At 38.6% G+C, this 20541-nt stretch overlaps 1 protein-coding gene and 1 long non-coding RNA gene across 2 annotated transcripts; one reads left to right on the forward strand and one right to left on the reverse strand.

The window, feature by feature from the left end:
• Window positions 1-5120: 5120 nt before the first annotated feature.
• LOC114614504 lies at window positions 5121-6134 on the reverse strand. Its single transcript, XR_003710338.1, has 2 exons — window positions 6000-6134; window positions 5121-5865 (listed from the first exon to the last, which is right to left on the reverse strand). It is a non-coding gene; the product is annotated as an uncharacterized LOC114614504 (long non-coding RNA).
• On the forward strand, window positions 5776-20208 carry Cetn3 (centrin 3). Its single transcript, XM_028760123.1, has 5 exons — window positions 5776-5899; window positions 7192-7327; window positions 9379-9493; window positions 15397-15588; window positions 19930-20208. Exons 1-5 carry the CDS (start codon window positions 5883-5885, stop codon window positions 19971-19973), a joined length of 504 nt encoding a protein of 167 aa, XP_028615956.1. The 5' UTR covers window positions 5776-5882; the 3' UTR covers window positions 19974-20208.
• Window positions 20209-20541: the final 333 nt, after the last annotated feature.

Consider the following 20541-nt stretch of genomic DNA (forward strand, 5'->3'; position numbering starts at 1 on the left):
CTTATCTACTTAGAGATGTGCAGTACATTACATACTAATTATAAGTTAACTTATTCTCTCTGTAATTGATTTTGTGCCTATTGACCAATCTCTGTATGTTCCACTCATCAACCTTCACTGTCTTGAGCAGCAGCATTACTCTATTCATTTTCTACATGATGAACTTTTTAAAGCGTAGTAGACTAAACATTTAAACTCTTTGAATATTTAATCTCAGAAAGGTATTTCATAATATTTTTGAGCAGGAAGTTGTCAACCATAGTCCTTTCTTTAGCCCTATATTTGATTTTCTTTAAAAATATTAAAGTTGGTTTTCTTGTCATTGGAATAAAATGGCAGAGGAAAGTAACTTAGGGAAGTGTGGTAGCTTTCCTAAGAGTTGCCTTGGTCATGGTGTCTCTTCACAGCAATAGAACAATGACTAAGACAGGAAGTGGTGGCTGATTTTTGGCTCACAGTTTGAGGGTACAGTCTGCCATGGCAAGGGAGGCATGATGACAGGCAGCTGGGTACATTGCATCTGCAGTGAGGATGCAGAGAAAGAGAAATTATGCTGTTCAACTCCTCTTTTTCTTTCTCATTCAGTTACAACTTGGGCCCAAGAAATGGTGCCATTTATACTTACGGTTGCTTTTCCTACCTCAGTTAACCTAATCTAGAAACTCCTTCACAGATACAGAGATTTGCTCTTATGGCGACTTTAAATCCTATCAAACTGATGATCAAAATTAAGCATGACAGTAACTTAACTATTTCCCTTTTAAATTTAAATCACTACGCTTGAACTATCTTGCTCTTCTTGAACAATGTATTTCTTATATCCCTTTTAAAAATTCTATCATATTTCTGTAGCTTAGATAGTGTCTGAAAGACACTATAATAGAGATGTATGCAAATTAGGTTGAACAGAAGGCTTCTTAGAAACAAGTTTTGTAAGGAACTGGCAGAGCAGATTGGCTAGAGGAGAAGGTGAGCTATGAGGTGGTTAAGACAGAAACCTCAGAGGATTGCAGAGTGAACCACAAAGTTGGAAAAGTCTCTCTGTTTCCTTGTTTTAGGAAAAAATAAAAACAAACAAAACAAACAAGCAGCCTTCCTTCTGTCACACTGGAAGTCTGTGAGTGTGTCTTGCCTGCATGGAAGCTGTATATTATTGCTCAAGGCATTGACTTTGTGGAGAACAACTTCCCAGGAGGAATTGAGCTGTGAGTTTTCAGTAGCCAGGAGTGTTGGAATCTGGAGGAATAAGGGTCTTGATTCTGAGGGGAATGTGAGTGGTACTCGCTGCATTTACTATCACCTGATGTAGTGTGTTTTGGCTTATGATATTTTAAAGAAATAACATTCTTTTTTTGAGTATACACAATCATTCTATTTACTTTGTTTAATAAATACGAATTTAAGTCTAAACTCAATGTTCAAATATTTCGTTCACAATTTTTGATTCTTAGCTGAAATCAGTGATATTTCCCCTGAAAGTGTAACTATCACTGGCTCTCATCAATGGCACAGAGCTTTTAAAGGGTTTATATTTTTTATTGACTAGAAAGATACCTAAATCATGAGTGGTGGTGGGAGGCAATCAACAAAACACATTTTTATATTTTCCTCAAATGCCAAACCAGAAAATGCAATAATTTTACTATAAATTTAAGACGAGCAGTGGTTTAGCTTGTTCTTTATAATTCATAATCTTCACCAACACTGTTAGAATTCTGCCTAAGTTCCACCCCACAGCCAGGTGTGCCTGACTCACTATAAAAGGGTCTGCTTGCTCCCTCCTTCCTCTCTCTCTCTCTCTGTCTCTCTCTGTCTCTCTCTGTCTCTCTGTCTCTCTCTCTCTTTCTCTCCTTCCCCGCCACCCCCTCTCTCTGTCTTTCTCTGCCTCTACTGCCCTCTTAACACCCCTCCCCATGCCCTGAATAGAGTCTGTTCTATACTACACTGTCATGTGGCTGCTCCCTCAGGGGAAAGGATGCCTTAGCATGGGCCTGCAGAGGTACCTCCTTCTCCCACACATCACCACACATTCACCAAAATATATCCCCTCCTCTCTTTATCTTTTTATAAACACATCAAACACAAGACCACAAGAAGCTTGTGGGTTATTTTTGTCACTTCTGAAACTGATTTAATGGAATAAAAAATGGCAATCAAGAAAGGGGTCTATTCCAGAGTCTTGGTCGTAGTTAATGGCATTTGAACTATTTAATTGTGTCATTGCTCACATATTCGTTGTGAAAGTCCTTTATAGTAGCTGTGACAAATCTTAACACAAGTTTGCTTGTAATTTTGAAAGCCAGATACTATCTGAAGGCTTCACTGGACCAAAAACTGCTTGGAAAGACTGGGTTTCTTTCGGAAATGTCTAGCAGACATATCTAGCCTTTTGAAATTGGGAAACGACATTGTCAATCTACGAAGTTTACTATGACAAACTGCACAACTGAGTTATAAATCATCCCACCAAAGTCTCATACCTCTTTAAGTAATTTATGGTTTTGGATTTGGTGGCGTTCATGACCTGAAATCTGGTAATCCTGCTTTCAGGGATATCTTTATTCTTCACTGTTAGATTTCGGCTTCTAGCATCCACGACTCAGAGATGCCTTGGACTTTTCTGGTTCCGTTTTCAAAACCATGATGAAAGACTGAGCCTTAGCAAATTTTTTCTAGCCCTGATCACAGGTGAGGAAAATCCTGTACTTGTCAGAATTAGACATTGTGATTAGACTCTGTTCACTCTCATGACCTACTTTAACCTCATATCTCAAGGTCTGAACTCTATTCACACTTCTAGACATCTTTTCCCCTATTAGGTACCATATTTATGGATTCATGATACCAAGATGTAGCATTAGCTATTATTCTACCTACCACACTACTATAATCTATGTGCAGCCTCCAGAATAGTCACTTATGAGTCACTGTTAATTCTACAGTGTTTAACTTACTAAATAATAATTTATATCTATGCACTAAATATTTAAGAAATGACATTATTAAATTGTTTATTTTTCAAGAACTTTCTAATTATCTTTGCTTTTCTGTATAGGAGATAAATATTGTCTTCACCATGCCACTGAATGCAGTCACCTTCTTTGTCTCCATTTCCATTGCTTGAAATCCATTTGATTTTTCTTTTTGAGAGTTTTTCTCCCAGTACCCATCAATCCGTTCCAGGCCAACAGCCTTTTAGGCTTCTTGTTTGTTGAATAACATTCTCTTTTTTGACTTGTGTCTTAGTTAGGATTTTATTGCTATGAACAGACACCATGACCAATGCAAGTCTTATAAGAGACATTTAATTGGGGCTGGCTTACAGGTTCAGAGGTTCAGTCCATTATCATCAAGGTGGGAACACGGCAGCATCCAGGCAGGCATGGTGCAGGAGTTGAGAGTTCTACATCTTCATCTGAAGGCTGCTAGCAGAATACTCACTTCCAGGCAGCTAGGACTAGGATATTAAAGCCCATACCCATAGTAACACACCTACTCCAACAAGGCCACAGCTCCTCCTAACAGTGCCATTCCCTGGCACAAGCATATACAATACATCACAATTTGTGAAGTGTTTTCATTTAATATTGTTGCCAGAACAAATTCCTATAAGCTTGGTGGGTTAAAACATTCTTGATGATGCCCCATTTCTACAGATTAGATATGTAAGTATAGTACAGTGTAAGTAATTTGCTTAGGGCCTTGCAATTCCTACATAGGTATGTAATGCTATACCCCTTTCTGGAGGCTTTTGAAGATGAGTGTGCTTTTTGAGACTGTTAATCCAAATCAGCTCCTTGCCTTTGTTTGATTGGGGTTCTCCGTTTTCTTTTTGAAGGCCATTTTATTACTTTAAAAGAAAAACATCAGGGTATGCAGTTTGTAAGTCTTAGATTCTCAGAGAAGGTGGGAGAAGCAGCTAAAAACCAATTAATTTGAGTGGCTGCCAAAGTTGTTAGCATGCTGAAGGTTTTTGCTAGTTACCTTTGCTACAAAATGCAAAATTATAATTACCATGCATTGAATTTATAGCAGAGAAATTAGCTCAAAAGTCTTAAAAAACTTGCACAAAAACCAAGTGGATCCAATATGTTTAAATTTAAATTTGACTATATGTATTAGAAGCATCAAGATTATAATACTTGTTATTGTCTGTGTGTATGTGTACACATGGCTACAGCCACAGCACGAGTGTGTTGGTCAGAAGACAACTGTTTGGAGTTGGTTCTCCTTCCACAATGGGTTTCCAGTGAGGTTGCGAGGGGTGAGAATCCAACTTCAGTCATCAGGCTTGTATGAGAAGCATTTTTAAGCTTGCTGGCCTATAATATAACCTTTAATATCAATAATTCTTTCCTCATTTCACTTCCTAAAAGTCTGTGAAAGTTATGTGTTGTAAGAAAATCCTTCATATTAAATGACGAGAATATTTTAGTAGTTTATTAATTCTATCATGTGCCTTTAAAAATTCTCATTATATATTTTTTGGTAATTTATTCCTTCTAATTTAGTTGATTTTGTCCTTTGTTTCAAACATCTCCATTTAGTTTATGTTCACCTTTATTTAATAATTTTCTTCTTATTCTTGATTTTGCAATCTTAAAAATTCAGTAGTCTTTTTCCCAATAGCATTCTTTAGTATATAATTTAAACTAACTTCCTTTTAAACTTGATAATAAAAGCACTTAATTTTTACATTTTAGGCAGGGTCTCACTACTAGTCCTGGCTGGCCTGCAATTCACAATGTAAAGAACTCAGAGATCTGCTTGCATGTCTCTTGGGTGCTGGGATTAAAAATGTGTAAACTGCCCAGCGAGTTCTTCACCAGTTTTCTACTTTGGTTTTGGGAGCGCTACCATTTTGCTATTACTTTTTAGTTCTATCGTCTTTATTTGTCAAACTCCTATCTACATTCCAGGCTTAACTCATATACAGCCAATTACACAGTGTCCTTCCTTCACATACAAGCTTACATACAATATCTGTCCTTTCTAATTCCTAGCCCCAGTTTATTGTATTTATACCTGCAATAACTGTTAATAACTGCAGGTTAGCTCAGTAGTTTGCAAGTTTTCTACCATAAGACCTTGTTTTATGCATCAAGTATTTATGGAGCACCTAAGTTCCAGATATTTTATTTGGTACAAATATTCATGTAAACGGAATCCTGGCCTTGAAGACAGTCAGTCTAGCAGCTTGATGATCCGTAAGCTTCAAGAGGCTTGGTGGGGAGTGAAGATCAGATGCACACAAAGGCAGAAGAAAGGGGAGGTCTAGATAGCCTCACTGTAAATGACCTAACAAATCAACAAATTGGAAAGCCTAATCCAGTCTGCCTTAAAATCACTTGGGCAAGTTGTACGAGGGGAGAACGCTTAGCTTGGTCCTTACTGAACTAAGAATAAAGAATGCTGCCTTTAGATTTAAGTTTCTCAGGTGCACCGGCCACCCAATATTGTACAGTTTTCGCACACCTGGTTCCTCAATAACTGCTCCCTCATTCTGAGCAGGCTGCTTGCGCTGTCGACGCTGTGCACGCGTGCTTGGAACTCCAGCAGCAGGTCACCGTGGAGCCTCGCCTTGCCTGCCTGGGTCCGCGTGGTGACTCTAAGGCGCGCAAGGATTCGGGAAAGGAGCTAGCCAATCCAACTGACAGCAGGGTCCAAAAAAAAAGTGTATTTGATTGACATGAACGTTGACCAATGAAAACAGAAGACAAGCGACGCTTCCGCCCCAACGGGCTGGCTGTTGGCAATTTCAACCAATCGGGCCCAGAAACTTCTGTCTGGTGGGTGGTCCCCGAGGCCGTGGAGGTTGGCGGCTGTTGAGCTGTTCTCGTGGTAAAGTCCTTGAGCGGAACATCTCTGTCGGAAGAGAGAAAATGAGTTTAGCTTTGAGGTCGGTAACCAGGAGGCCGCGCCTCCGCTCCCCAGAGGGCCAGGGCGGGCATGGACAGGAGGCTAGATCGGAAGCGGGTGCCGAGCGCCGAGCAGCAGACCTCCGCGGTTCCCGCCTCCGGACTCCGCCGCACCCCGAGTGAAGTCTCGCGAGGTTTCCCTCACGCCTCTGCGGGACTCGGGCCTGGTCGCCTGTTTCTTCCGGGAAAAAACAGGCGACCTCGCCTTTCTCCCCGGGTCCCCAGGCTCGGTGCTTTAGGCATCTCGGGTGCATCTCGTTTCCGTGACACCCTCCAGTCACTTCCGGACAGCGCTCCTCCCCATTGGTTCCTCACCCTGTTCATCTCCCCTTAAAGGTGCCCCGGGGCCGTCGGTTCCTGGGCTACCCAGGGTGACGTGAGGCAGGCAGCCTGGGGTGGGTGTGTGGCGAGTGTGGGGTCGGCTGGGGTCACGGGAGGACGACTCCTGGCCACCGCCATCACTGCTCAGCACTGTCAGCCCCACGTCTGGCCCTCAGGGCGGGCGTTCCTGACCAGACGCCGTTGAGACGTAAATAAGGCGAGCTGTTACAGTCAGCCGAGTTTTAAGATTTTGAGGTTCTAAAGCTTCCATCTTTTAAAACGTGCTGATACACGTGTTGTATCCTCGTTTAAACATTTGGACCTCTTTTTGCATTGGCAGCTTTTTAAGGCAGACATTTTCAGATCCAAGTGCCCGTTTTAGATTTTCTTTAAGCTTCTCCAGAGTTTTAAAATGAAGACGTTTAACCTATCGTTTACATGTTAAGTGAGAGTTAAAACACTTTTAAACATCTCGTAGACTTAAAACACAAGTATTAGATGCTGTGAATTTGGGCGTATAGTATTTCCATGTTTTGGGCCCTTTTATATTTTGCCTGGCTAATATCAGTGTAATAAAACCACAAAGCACTGTTAGAAATGTATAGTCTAAACACTTTTTGAACTTACAGTGCTGAAGTAACCCTCTAAGTTTTATGGTTGATTTTTGTAGTAATGGTGAGAATTTATAAGCTGTCCAAAATAAACCAAGTTTATCCTGGTTGATTTTTTTTATTATTTATTTTTATGCTCTTGGTAGATGACATGAATAATATGTATGGTGCTTTCGACTTTGACTATGATTTCTGTTATAAAAGTACATTTGGACTACAAGACATTGACTTAGGGACAATTTCTTTATTTGCCAGACTACTCTGTTTTATTGAAATTTAGAAAATAATTCTTTGCCCAAAGTTGGGTTAAAGTGGACTAAAGACATTTTTCTGTGTCCTAGAGGTGAGCTTGTAGTAGACAAAACAAAAAGGAAAAAACGAAGAGAGCTCTCTGAAGAACAGAAGCAAGAAATTAAAGATGCTTTTGAGCTGTTTGATACCGACAAAGACCAAGCCATAGATTACCATGAATTAAAGGTAACAGGGTACTATAAGGCCCATTTTTTGTTTAACTCAGTTGCATTTGAGACTTCCTTTAAAGTCTATTTTAGAAGCTTGTAGTGCCCACCTACAAGTGCTACAAGAAAACTGAGTAGAACCGGAATATGGTTTCCAGAACCTTGTATTAAGTGTAAAAGTACATTGTGATGGAAGGTCGGACTTTTCCATTCACCGAGTTAAAGGAACAGTTCTCGGCATGTTCTTCCCACTGTGGTTTTTCTCTGTGGGATGGTATAGCTCAGAGTCTTCAAAAACCAGATGTTTGCGGCATGCGCATGTGGGCTTGCAGGCCTATAGATCCCACTGTGTACCATGTGGAGGGCAGACCAGGTTTGTGGCTTCCAGCACTCTAGTGCCTTCAGACAGGCTAGCTCACTGAACTGGAAGGAAGTTCAGTGCCTTAGCTAGGTTGGCTGGAGAGTAAACTCTGGGGATCATTCCTGTCTGCACACCTCATCACAGGCACCTGCAACCATGCCAGCCTGTATACAAGTTGTGCGGATTTGAACTCTGGTCCACAAGATTGCAGGGTGGGGCACTTTTACTCACTGAGCCATCTCCAAAGTGCAACCTAAACAGTTTTGAGATGGAGAGACCGTTGTCTTTGTTCAGCCATTTCTGAGATTGAGCTTTAATTTTTAAGGTAGTACTACCACACTCGTAGTGTGCTCTTTTCCTTTATAAAGGTTATAGCTTGTCTGACGCCTAATGCTGCTCTGTGCTGAGGGAAATGTCCAATTTAAGGCTTAGAGTAAAGCTAGAAGAGACAATTGGTTATGAACATATTTCTTAAGTTCAGCCTAGTAAGAAGAGAACATTTTGATCTCTTTAAGTTCCCTTAAAGGTTCACTTAGAAGTTTTAAATTGGGCAACATTGTAGGTGATTTGAAGCAATTCAAGTAGGGGTAGAAACTATGTAGTGAGAGGATATACTATCTAAAAGTAGTAATAGGCCTGAAGCTTTGGCCTCAGTCTTGAGGTCCCCTTTTCGCTCGTTCCCATCTCAGTGTTCTCTTGCTGCTGCTCCCCTCCCCCACACTGTGTGAGTTATTCCTGTAGTGTCTTAGGCATTTGTTGTCATTGACTGTCATGGTTGGAGCTCCGTCATTTCTGCTTTGCCTTCCACTACCATTCCATTTCCATCTTCCTGCAGTTCTTTGACCATGTCTGTTACTCCTAAGCCTTTCCTGGCTGCCCCTTCACACTAAGTAAAGCTTCCTCTGCACTTGTTGCCTTTGGATGCTGCTATTTCCACTAACCCCACTTGTTCTTACTTACTAATGACTTCTGCCCAGACCCTCCCTGTCTGGAGAGGGGACAGCTCTGTTCAGGGCCGTCTGTCCCAGTCTTTGTCCCACATCCGTTCAGCTCTTCATCTGTTCAGTGAGGGATGACTGACAGAGAAGACGTCACTAACTAGCAGCACAGCTTTCCTTTCCTTGTACTAGCTGTAGGTTTAGGTTTAAACTCAGTCATCTGAAACTGACTGCACCGCAGTAGCTGATTGGGTGCTCTGGTGGGAACACCAATTGCTTGCTTGTTTGTTGAGAAAGGATCTTTATAGATATCCTATACTAGTCTCAAACTTATGACAATCCTGTCTCAGTCCCTTGAATGATAAGATTATAAAATTCCATGATGTCAACCATAGAGGTCTGGAATTTTTATGCTTCTTTACTGCTTTAATGCTCTTGGCTAGCCTTTTAATATTTGTGACATGTCTTTAATCCTTTGGTAAAAAATAGTTATTTTTGTATTTAGTGCATTGTTTTATGTATTTTTTTTTGTAAATTCTTTTTAACTAGTTGGTCATATAAAACAGAAAAATGTCAATGAAAATAATTTCTATTTCATTTCAAATTGAAAAACTAACATGGTTTGATATTCTTAAGTTAGGGGTAAAAATACAGAATAACTGTGCTTTAGTAATCTATCGTCTTTTAAGATGGAAGACTGTCTTAGAACTCAGTGCTTACTTCTTTTGGAAGGAGTGCTTTACAGTTTGTCTTTCCTTGTTAATCCGAAAGGTGGCAATGCGAGCCTTGGGCTTTGATGTGAAAAAGGCTGATGTATTGAAGATTCTCAAAGATTATGACAGAGAAGCCACAGGCAAGATCACATTCGAAGACTTTAATGAAGTTGGTATGTACTTAAGGCTTCTGTATGCCCAGTACTAGTTGGAAAATTATGAGGGTTTTGTGTGTTTCCAAAGAAAAAAATACTTCCAGCTATACTGTGAGAATTAATGTTGACTTTTGATGATTTCTTTTCTTTCTTTTTTTTTTTGGGAGGGTGGTGGTGGTTTCTAGACAGGGTTTCTCTGTGTAGCCCTCGCTGTCCTGGAACTCACTCTGTAGACCAGGCTGGCCTCTAACTCAGAAATCCTCCTGCCTCTGCCTCCCAAGTGCTGGGATTAAAGGCATGCGCTACCACCGCCCGGCGATGATTTCTTTTACAAGGAATTTTTGTCTAGAGTTCTATGGTGTATTAAAATTATATCACTAAAAGGTGACTAAAAATTATTTCCTGTCAGTAAAATAGAAGATTTACTATCTTGATGTTTGGAAACTCTTTGTGAAGACTGCTGTGCTGTGTGATTTTTGTTGGTGCAGTGGAGGAGAGGGAAGTAGGACTTGCTGTCTTTGTGGGAGGTGGGCACATGAAGTCCTTCTTGTTAAGTTGACAGTTTGTTAGGCTCTATATTCAATAACCTTAATCTCAGGGAGAGTGCCATGTTGTAAAGCTGAGACGACGGCCAGGCTGTTGTGAGGGATGTCTTCGGCAGGATAGAAGCAGGAGAGCTCAGGAAATGCCACCTGAAGACGGTGGGAGCTTACTGGGGTTGAGTCTTGGATAGTGATTCTTAATGAGTTACTCAGGGTGTGTACAGGTAAGAATTTTTCAGTAGAAGATTCTGGAAGGCTAGGAATTGGCTACCGTAACTTAAATATATTGCCTACATTGTTATACATACATTATATGAATACTTAGGTTTACTTTTGTTAAGTTACTATTCTAAACCGATGATACCATTTTAGGGGTCATAATCTAAGCATGTCATGTAGATATTTTCATATATTAAAAATTTTAAAACTAATACAATTATTCATGCACACAAAACCCTTATTTAAATATTAAAGGAGAAGTAATACAGGAAAGAAAAAGAAATGGTAATGAGAAGACAGAGGACCCCGCGGTTCCCCCCCACACACTCACCCCCCCTCCCCCATCTCTTTCTCTTGTTAGGAAACTCCTACCTAAAGCACAGGAGGAGGAAGTAAAGGAGAAATCTAAGAGGAAGAAATGTTTTTCCTAACACAGAAGACCTTCACTTAGGGAGCCGTATGTGCCTGTTTCAGAGGCAGATTGTCCAGTTGAGAATCATGTTTGTCTGCACCCAGTCTGTAGGATTGTTTCCTTGAGAAGAGAGCAAGAGCCACCTTTCTCCTCACAGTGTTGATGGTCTCCTGAGGTTGATACAGTACCCAGGTCGTTTAACATGGGGTGGTTAGAGAAACGAGATGTCTGGACAGAGTGGAAACGATGCTCTCGTGACAAAGCTATAATGAAGGCACATAAAAGCACCACAGTGGAGTGTTGGCACAGGCTGCCTCGGAACCAGATTCCAAGCTTTGGATCTTGGTTCTGATTCTGTCTGTGTGGCGTGGTTAGTTTCCTTGTCTGTGACTCATTTTCATCTATGAAATGGGGATAGTGTATTGTGTTGTAGGATTCTGGAAGGTAAGTAGGTGATTAGCATGTAAAATGTTAAAGACTGCAGTGGTTAGTAAGTGCTACTAAATGCTGGTATTATGATTAAGAATAATCCCAGCACTTAGGATGAAGAAGTAATCCATTCTCTGTAAGTTTGAGGTCAGCCTAGTCTGCATAAGGAACCCCAGGCCAGACAGGGCTAGTGAGACCCTGTCTCCAAGCAAAACATAGAGTTTGTGTCAGTGGAGAGAAAATAGTGCTTTCTTTGTTTCAGAATTCAGAAGTTGGAAATATATGTGTGTTGTTGGGACATTAAAACATTCTATAATCTCAGTATTTTACTTTTTGAAGGCTACTTTAAGCATTATTATTTGTAGTTTTGCAAAACATTTTTTTCATAGGTACGATTTTAAGAATTGTAGTTTTTAGTATTTTACTACTTAAGAACAGAGGTTCATGTTCCCTAAACCTTAGCTTTATGGACTGTTTGTTGTTGCCTGAGGACACCGTCCCACACATCTCTCCATGTGTGCCTGGGCTCAGTGGGCTCTCTCCGTTCTGAGAAAAAAGCATTCAAGTACATTCAGTGTCTAAGGCTAATGAGTAGCAGGTATTTCAGGAGTTTCTGCTTTTAAGGTAAGGTCAATAGAAGTGAAATATGTTTACTTCATCTGTACCTGGTTTGTATTCCTTACATCTTAAATCCTATCTAAAATAAAATGTTAATAGTGTTTTCATTTTGATTATTTATCTAACACTGAAATTTTTTATTTGGCGAGAAGAATGGTAGTTAAAATTATCAAGAAAGTTCATTGAGGACCTTAGGATGTAAGTGTAGATGACAGTCCATTTTGATTCTGTGTGCGTGAGAGAGATTGCTATTTAGGGTCAAAGTTATCAGTTGTAGCCCAGGACTGAATTTGTGCTCTCTGTGCTTCCCACATTCGTGGACCTGCTTCTCTGCTACCATGGAATACTCTAGACTGTGAGTTTAGGACTTCTGAAAACCTGAAGTGTTTCCTATCAGGCCTTTTATAGGAAATCTTTTTCAAGTCTTCACCCAGAGAAATTTATGTTTTTGCAAAGGGGATTTTTATTTTAACCTAAGAAGAGTGTAGTTGAGAAGATGAGTGCCGGGCGGTGGTGGTGCACACCTTTAATCCCAGCACTTGGGAGGCAGAGGCAGGGAGATTTCTGAGTTCGAGGCCATCCTGGTCTACAGAGTGAGTTCCAGGACAGCCAGGGCTACACAGAGAAACTCTGTCTCGAAAAACCAAAAAAAAAAAAAAAAAAAGTGACAAAGCACTGTGGTACTAGATGTTGAGCACACTGAGAAGCGTGAGTTCATGCAGTCCCTTCTGTTAGAGGAGGCTCAGAGCACTGGAAGACAGCCTTGAGTCCGACTGATCGTCTTATGAAGGGGAGTGAGATGGAATTTCAGTCAGTGGAGTCCAAGGAATGGGCAGTGGTGTTTTACAACGATAACTGATGGGAAGATCCAAGATGAGCTTAAGCGATTTTGGAGGCAGAAAGTTCTAGACTGTATGATCAAGATTGTTAGGGTGAAAAGAAAGCGGCTGTATTTGAGAGTAAAGCAAGATAGTGTCTTCAGAACTGTAGAGTGCAATACTTGAATAATTAAGGGACATCTATGGAGTTGAGGGTGATGTTGCTGTTTCAGAGTCAGTGGTGCTGCTGGGCGGTGGTGGCGCATGCCTTTAATCCCAGCACTTGGGAGGCAGAGGCAGGAGGATTTCTGAGTTCGAGTCCAGCCTGGTCTACAGAGTGAGTTCCAGGACAGCCAGGGCTATACAGAGAAACCCTGTCTCAAAAAACAAAAAAAAAACAGGGTCAATGGTGCAGCTACCTCTCCTTCAGTGGAGTGTAAGAGGATGCAAAGCCCATATGATGCTATAGCTCTGAGTTTGAAATGAGTATTCTATGTTTGGATAGGAACTTTCTAACATCTTTTAAAAAATTTATTTATGTATTTTTTTTTAATGGAGGAGTGTTCTGTTTGCATGTACGCCAGAAGAGGGTGTCAGATCCCTTTATAGATGGTTGCGAGCTACCATGTGGTTGCTGAGAATTGAACTCAAGACCTCTGAAAGAGCAGCCAGTGTTCTTAACCTCTGACCCATCTCATCAGCCCTCTAACATCTTTCATGATTTCCATTTGTTTCAGAATTTGCTGTGTCCTTACATGATTTTTATATTTTTGATGGAAGGACATTTCCAACAGTGTAGTTAAATTGTATACCTTTGTAATTGGTTTTAGTGTGCTTTATGTCATTTAAATGTAAAAATCAAAACACCAAAAAGTAGTTGCATGGACAGAAATTTGGAACTTTGTAAACCAGGTGATGTCTTAGCTATGTGTGTGTTAATTGCTTCAAATCCTCCTATTGGATTATAGGTGTGGACCATCATGCCTAGTTTGTTTCCATTGGGGAAAAAAAGATGTCTTACAAACAAGTTGTACTTGTAGGACAGAAATGGAAGGTGACAGTGTAGAGTCACCATACAATACTTCATGTTGGGTGATGCTTTAGCTGCTCAGAGTTATGGGCAGTTACGAGCCCTAAGAAAAGTTCATTCTGTCAAAGCGTATCTGATTTTATAGACAAATCTGTCTGAAGTACTGATAGAGCGTGCCAGCGGGCTTGCGTGTGTACATGTTGGTCTAGCTGTTGTGGCTTTAAGCGCACTAGTAGTTGCAGCAGTCTGCCTTTCTGGTACCTGTCATGTATGTTACTTAATCGATGAAGAAAATTTCATAACAATTTTTTTCCTTGACCTGCTTTCTTGTTGGGACTGAATTCAAAATAAGTTGAGTGTGTGCCATAAAGTTAAGTATGGTGTTTTATTTTGGTGTTATGGCTGTAGGTATGCCAATTCCTGTTACTGAATATTTATGAGCTTTGATTTGCATACTTATAGTAATAGACTTCAATTACTTTTTTGGAAATTTTTTTTGGATGAAATTAATGGCAAAAGATAATTTTGGATATATGTGTAGTTGATGTAACATTAGCTTGACTAGGTGCTTATTCAGCCAAATACAGATGAAATAGCAATAGACAGACAACAACCTGTAGAGGACTTACATTGTGTCTTTTCACTTTGGACGCATTAAACACCCCAGTACTTTCCATCTACAGGCATTTAAAATTTTCAGATGAATCTATAGATCTCAAGAGAACCAAGTTACTTATAATGATAGAATGATAGTAGCAGAACAGTATTTCTGTAGTAGCAGAATAGCATATGGAGTTATTTCTGAAATGTTTACTTAGATATTTTGAGAATTCAATCAAGCAACATGTTTATAGTATAAAATTTTATACTATAGATATCAGTTTTTATTATGACTTGATTAAAGGCCTATGATATTAAAATATATAAACTTAGTATGTTGACCTGTGGCTTTTTTTATATATATTAAGATTTACTGTTACTGCAGTCTTTAATGACTCATATCTATTTAAATCGTTTGAAAATTATTATTTTGCTAAAAAAATAAAGTGGACACGATTTAGACCCACTTCCAGAGAGGGTATAACTGATCTTCACTGTTGCTGAAATCAGTGTTTGTTTGAATCATGAAAGTACTGACAGCATTTGCGTTTACTAACTTGTCTTATGCTTACATTGGTTTTGGAAGTATCTTCTATTAATTTTGCAGGCTTAGCTGGATACAACAAGAGGAAGAATTAGGGTATTAAACTAGTTAACAGCTTTAACATGGCCAGGGCAAATTGTTCACATAAACTTAGTGACCTGAGAGAGGTGGAGTCAGTAACGTTAAAAAAAATGTTTTTGTGGACTTAATTATTTTATTGTTATATTTACATATACATATTATGAGTGTTTTGCTCATGCATGTTTGCACTGCACTCACATGAAGGGCCTAGGTCAGAAGAGGGCGTTGGGCCCCTGGGACTGGAGTTATAGACTGTTGTGACTTGCAAAGTACTTGCTGGGAATTGAACTCAGATCCTCTGCAAGAACAAGTGGTCCTAACTGCTGAGCCATCTCTCATCCTCAGTATAATTCTTAACAATAGTAGGCTTTAAAAAAAGTATAGTGTATATATGTTGTCCTTTTTTTGACCTTTATAGAATATAATTTAGCTTACATTTGTAACACAGACATTAAAAGATTAACATTTAAATGCGGATTGGGAATTCAGGTTTTATTTCTGAGTTTCAGTGATCTAGCCTGACGTTTAATTATTAGACTAAATGTTGACAGACTCCCAGGTGTGGCTCTCATTGAATAGCTGGTTTTTACATTCATGTCCTCATTTGAAAAGTTTCTTTTAATTCTAGTGACAGACTGGATACTAGAAAGAGATCCACATGAGGAGATACTGAAAGCCTTTAAACTATTTGACGATGATGATTCAGGGAAGATAAGCTTGAGGAATTTACGCCGTGTTGCCAGAGAGCTGGGGGAGAACATGAGCGACGAGGAGCTGCGGGCCATGATCGAGGAGTTTGACAAAGACGGCGACGGAGAGAGTAAGTCTGCCTTACTTCTGTCTAAAATCCCCAGCAATGTCTTCCTCATCCCTACTTTTTCTTCTTTCCCTTTGATTTTTGAAGATAAAACTCATGATACCTTAAAGTTATTTCAAGTTTGACCTTGTGCTTAAGATCCTTGTGTCTTAGCCTCCCGAATGGATGGAAGTCCAGTTGGATGCCAGACTCTCAGCTTGATTTATGGTGAAACAGATCCTTAAGACAGCTAAATATGCTGTAATAGGAAATGTCATACATACTTCTCTGAAGATGAAATATCGCTACAATCTAGCTATTTACCAAAGGTTTAGATTTCAGTGCTTTCTCCCTTAACCTGTTTATATTTCTGAACTATCACTAAATTCATCGATTTTTTTTCTTATTATTTATTTGTTTGTTTGTTTGTTTTTGGTTTTTTCTGAGACAGAGTTTCTCTGTGTAGCTCTGGCTGATTTTTTTCTTTCAACCACTTTTTTTTCAAGTCTTAAGTTTTATTTAAAATGTGCTCTTCCCTGGCTGCCTGTGAGGTGCAAATATACACTGGTGTCTCTCACACCCTTCTCATTGCCCTGTGGGCTTATGAGCCTTTATCTCTTTTTTCTTTCTTTCGATAACATTCTTTTCCTAAATGTGGGTTACAGTATTTTCATTTCTGTGCTCAGACACTGAAGAACAAATCTTCACTACCCGCCGAGTAAAGTACACACAAGGTTTATTTCTGCTGTGTTCTTCATTCTTGCTTAACTGTCATGGACTGAACATCTATATCCTGACAACATTGGCTTTGCTGCTTTTCTCTCTTAAGGAGTGGATAGCCCACTTGTCTGTTGAAGTGCTTCTCACTTTCCCCTGACAAGAACATTTGAAACACCATCTTTTCCTCAAAAGCCTCTACAGTGGTGTGTGGCAGCTGATGAGGGTGCCATTAAGGGCTCATGACATTTAGAAGAGCTAACTGTCTTCATATTTTAATATGTTTAATATGGATCTTCTTAGTTGCAAACCAAGTTTTGTATTTTATTTACATTTTAAACTGATGAAGATAAAAGTGTTTTGTTTCCTTTTTGTGATATTTAGTGACTTATTTGCTCTTATAAATGCTTAATGATATTGAGTTTTTAAGAATAACTATTTTTCAACATTATAGGCTTACAGAAATAAAGACAGTGAATGTGAATATGAAGGCAAATAATGTATACTACAAAATAGACATAAATATGTAGGCATATCTGAAGATACAGAAGATTAACACCGCAGTCTTTCAAAATAAATGTAAATAATGTAAAGCAAAATGTAGTATGTGCTTTTATAATCCTGAAAGTAGCATTTAAGAAGCTATAGTAGACCACTTTTTAAATAATGATAATGATGTTTGGCGTCTTAGTTGGTGTCTTAGGTTACTCAGTCTTCATAATGGCTTCTGTAAAGTAGATGGAACACTGTAGCTGTTTGTCCATAAGACAGGCGCATAGATTAAGAGGTAAGGGCAGCTTATCATACAGCTAGGTCATGATAGGAGCAGAAGCCAAGCTCAGTTCTCCACACTGAGAAGGACGTTCTGTATTGTTTGAGATGTACAGTAAGATCTTAACCAGTTCTCCTGGGATGGGAAGCAGTGTATTAATTTATCGACTGGCACTTCTGATGCTAAACTTTGTGTTTTTTTGTTTTTTTCCTTTTGAAGCCAGATAGCTTTTCAGGTACTCAGACTTTATATAGATTGTGTCCGTGTTTGCATTTGTTTGTGTCTATATGTTTGGAGTCGTGTGTCTTACCTTCTTTCTTGTTGAGGGAGTGACTTCCTGTTTCTGTTTCTGGGCTGCATCCTCCAGGCTAGCTACCTACTAGGAGTCTCCCTTCTCTGTAGGAGTGCTGCCATCACAGAAGTACACTATCTCAGCAGGTTTTCATCTGGGTCCTGGGGTTGAAGTCTGCTCATCAGGCTTATGTGTTTACTGGCTGAGCCATCTTCTTGGTCACTCAGATGCTTGTCTTTAAGCCGGGTGTTATGCTAGATTGTCAGAAAGATTGTTGGTGAAATTAGAAAGCCTGGCTTTCTTGCCATCTCCCTAGTTGTCAAGCAGCTAGTTTGGTTCATTTAGTTACTTTTGTGCTTTACTGTTTTAGACTTAAGTGTTATGTTTTTAGATATTAAATTATGAAATAGATTAAAATATTTTTGGAATGCTATTATACGTTAAAGTATATATAAATAACATAAAACAACTATTTGTGATTTTACAACTTCTTTTTGAAGCTGAATTTGAAGTTTGATTATTACAATTTTATGTTTTAAGAAAACATAATAAAACTGAAGTACTTCTTAGTACTTCTTAGTATTTTAGTCATAGCTCTGTTACAGTATTAAATGATTTATAACTAAGTCACTTTGAAGCTCCTTTTATTTCTTTCTTAAGAACATAATACTTTCTGTTTTGGCCTAAGAGCCTCAGTGTAGATTGCTTCAATTGGGTTTTTAGATACAAGTCCACACTGGCTTTGGACTCTTGTCTGTTTGAATTCTTAGTTGGGAGACGAACAGGTTGTATTCTCATAAGCTCTTCAGGTGTGTTCTTTAACCAAAGAGCTCACAGCTCTAAGTTCTCTGGTCCAGGAGTTGGTTTAAGAGTATTGTAGGTTTGTATCTGTCTCTTCTGTGTCTCTCAGAATATCTTGTAAATGTTTAAGACCGACCAAGAGTTCATGGAAGTCAGCCTGCTTCTGAATATCTCACGGGTCTTAACTCATGGTTTACCTTTCTAGGTGTGTGTTCTCTTCCTTGCCTGGGACAGCAATCTCTGCCTTGCCTTCCCTTCCAGCCTCTTTCTAAATGCCATACTTTTAACTGACAGGCCAAGTCACGAGTTGTTTATATCTAAATCTCCTCAATAATGCTTTCTTCTGTAGTAGTGTTTCCAGTACTGTTTGATTCGTAGTTAGAATATATTACTGTAGGTTCCTTGCATTTGTTCTCTGTTTCAAACTGAACATAATTATTGTGCCAGCTCTGGGGTTATTTAACTGGATTGATTCTTGACATATGTGCCATAACTGAATATTTTCTAAACCACTTGAAAGTAACTTTAGCATGAAAGTAACCTTATCTACATATTAAGAACACGACTCAAATATTTTAGCATCCAGTGACTGAGAATAAGATCTTTCAGCTTTATGATTCATTGTTTCATTCAGTTAGCAACAATTTTGTAGTGACATTTATTCACTTCTGTTTATTCAGATGTAGTGATTCAGCAGCCCTGTACATGTTTTGATGCATTATACAATACCTTTGTGGTGTTGGCATTCATTTGACACCTGGGAATGAGTGTGTAACTCCGTAGATCACTGTGTAGGATCTCAAGAGAAACAGCCTAAAACATCTTCTAGCAGTTTACTTTTCCGACGAGGAAGGTGGGGTGCAGAGCTGGTGTGTACAGAGCTGACTAGAAGCCAGGCCATGGTTTTTCAGGGTGGTGGGTTTTGCCATAATAATAAACTATAAATTGCCATTTGTAGTTTGTGTCTTAAAGATTTACTAAATCTTGATATCCATAGTCTCACCTGGCTTACATTAGAAACTTTGTTTTCTGCATATTTTGTATGTGTGAGTGTGTGTACTTCTTAAACATTACATTTAAGATTATTCAGTCCTGTTTATTATACTTTATTCATTCAAGTTCCTTACTAAAGTTTATATATAGTTTTAGTAAAAGTGTCAAATAGTTAGCATGAGTGATTATTTCCTATATGTTTAGTTTTCTTGTTTTATAGTTGCTGTATAATAATCTCAATTTTCTTAAGTCACTCTTTCTATTGATGGTTTTGAGGTTACATGAGGTAACTGTCTTCAGTTACTTTTTTTTTTTTTTAAATAAGCTTCCAAAATCAACAGTTTGTTATTTTTTCTATTTTTAAAATGTTTTCATTCTTTACAATTCTGTTAGTTCACATGCATGGTATAGTCAAGCTTATTTATGAAGGAAAGCAAGCCTTATTAAATGTATCAGTAGAGAACTGACTATAGAGTGCTTGTTTAACTACTGATATCAGAACTGTCACTTTTTAAACTATTTGTGACAAATATTATGTCTGTGGCTGACTTTTATGGTAACAGATATCGTATGTTGCCCCTACTTAATATAATAGAATACTCATTTATTTATAACATTTATCACATTTGTATATATTTTTATTTTAGGAGTTTCGTTGAATAAAGTTATGTTTTGCCTTGTAAGGTTTTTGTATATTATAAAGTTTAATACGTTGTAAAATGATGATTGTATTTCTTGGATTAAGAAGGTTTCTATGTCTCTGACAATGACATTGTCTTTCTTGCCACAGTAAATCAAGAGGAATTCATTGCTATTATGACCGGTGACATATAAAGAATTACAAGATTCAGCACCAAACTGTTTCTGTTACCATCTGTCTTCTCTTTGTGTGCCTGGAGTCCTGTTTAAGAAAATGAAACAAAACAATCAAACATAGTTCTTTTTCTGAGAAGAACAAAATCAAGCATCATTTGTATGTATATTTCAATACTGTTAAGTTTGTGTCATCAATGTAGTAGTTCACTTCACATTTATAATACATGTTTATATAAAGTTTTAAGACATCAAATCATGTGTGGTATATTATTTGGAGGCTTCTAAATTTAGCATTAGCTAATTCCTTTTATTTTCAAGCACATTTTTTTCAGACATTCATTAATAAAGTACCTATTTTATTAGCATCTTAATGTTTGCTAAATTTTTTATTTTAGATTTCTGATATGTATTAACAATAGAAGATTTTTAAAAAATCTTTTGTCCTTACACTTTCACTTGTATTTGGAAATAAATCAGAAAATACAAATGACAGTAGACTAAAACATTGTTCATCACTCAAGGGTCATCAAGCTTGACATTTTGCATTTTAGTACAGGACGATTCAGTATAGGTCTACTTCCTTCCT

The sequence above is a fragment of the Grammomys surdaster genome, unplaced genomic scaffold (assembly GCF_004785775.1).
Source record: "Grammomys surdaster isolate TR1022 unplaced genomic scaffold, NIH_TR_1.0 126391, whole genome shotgun sequence".
Classification (NCBI taxonomy): domain Eukaryota; kingdom Metazoa; phylum Chordata; class Mammalia; order Rodentia; family Muridae; genus Grammomys; species Grammomys surdaster.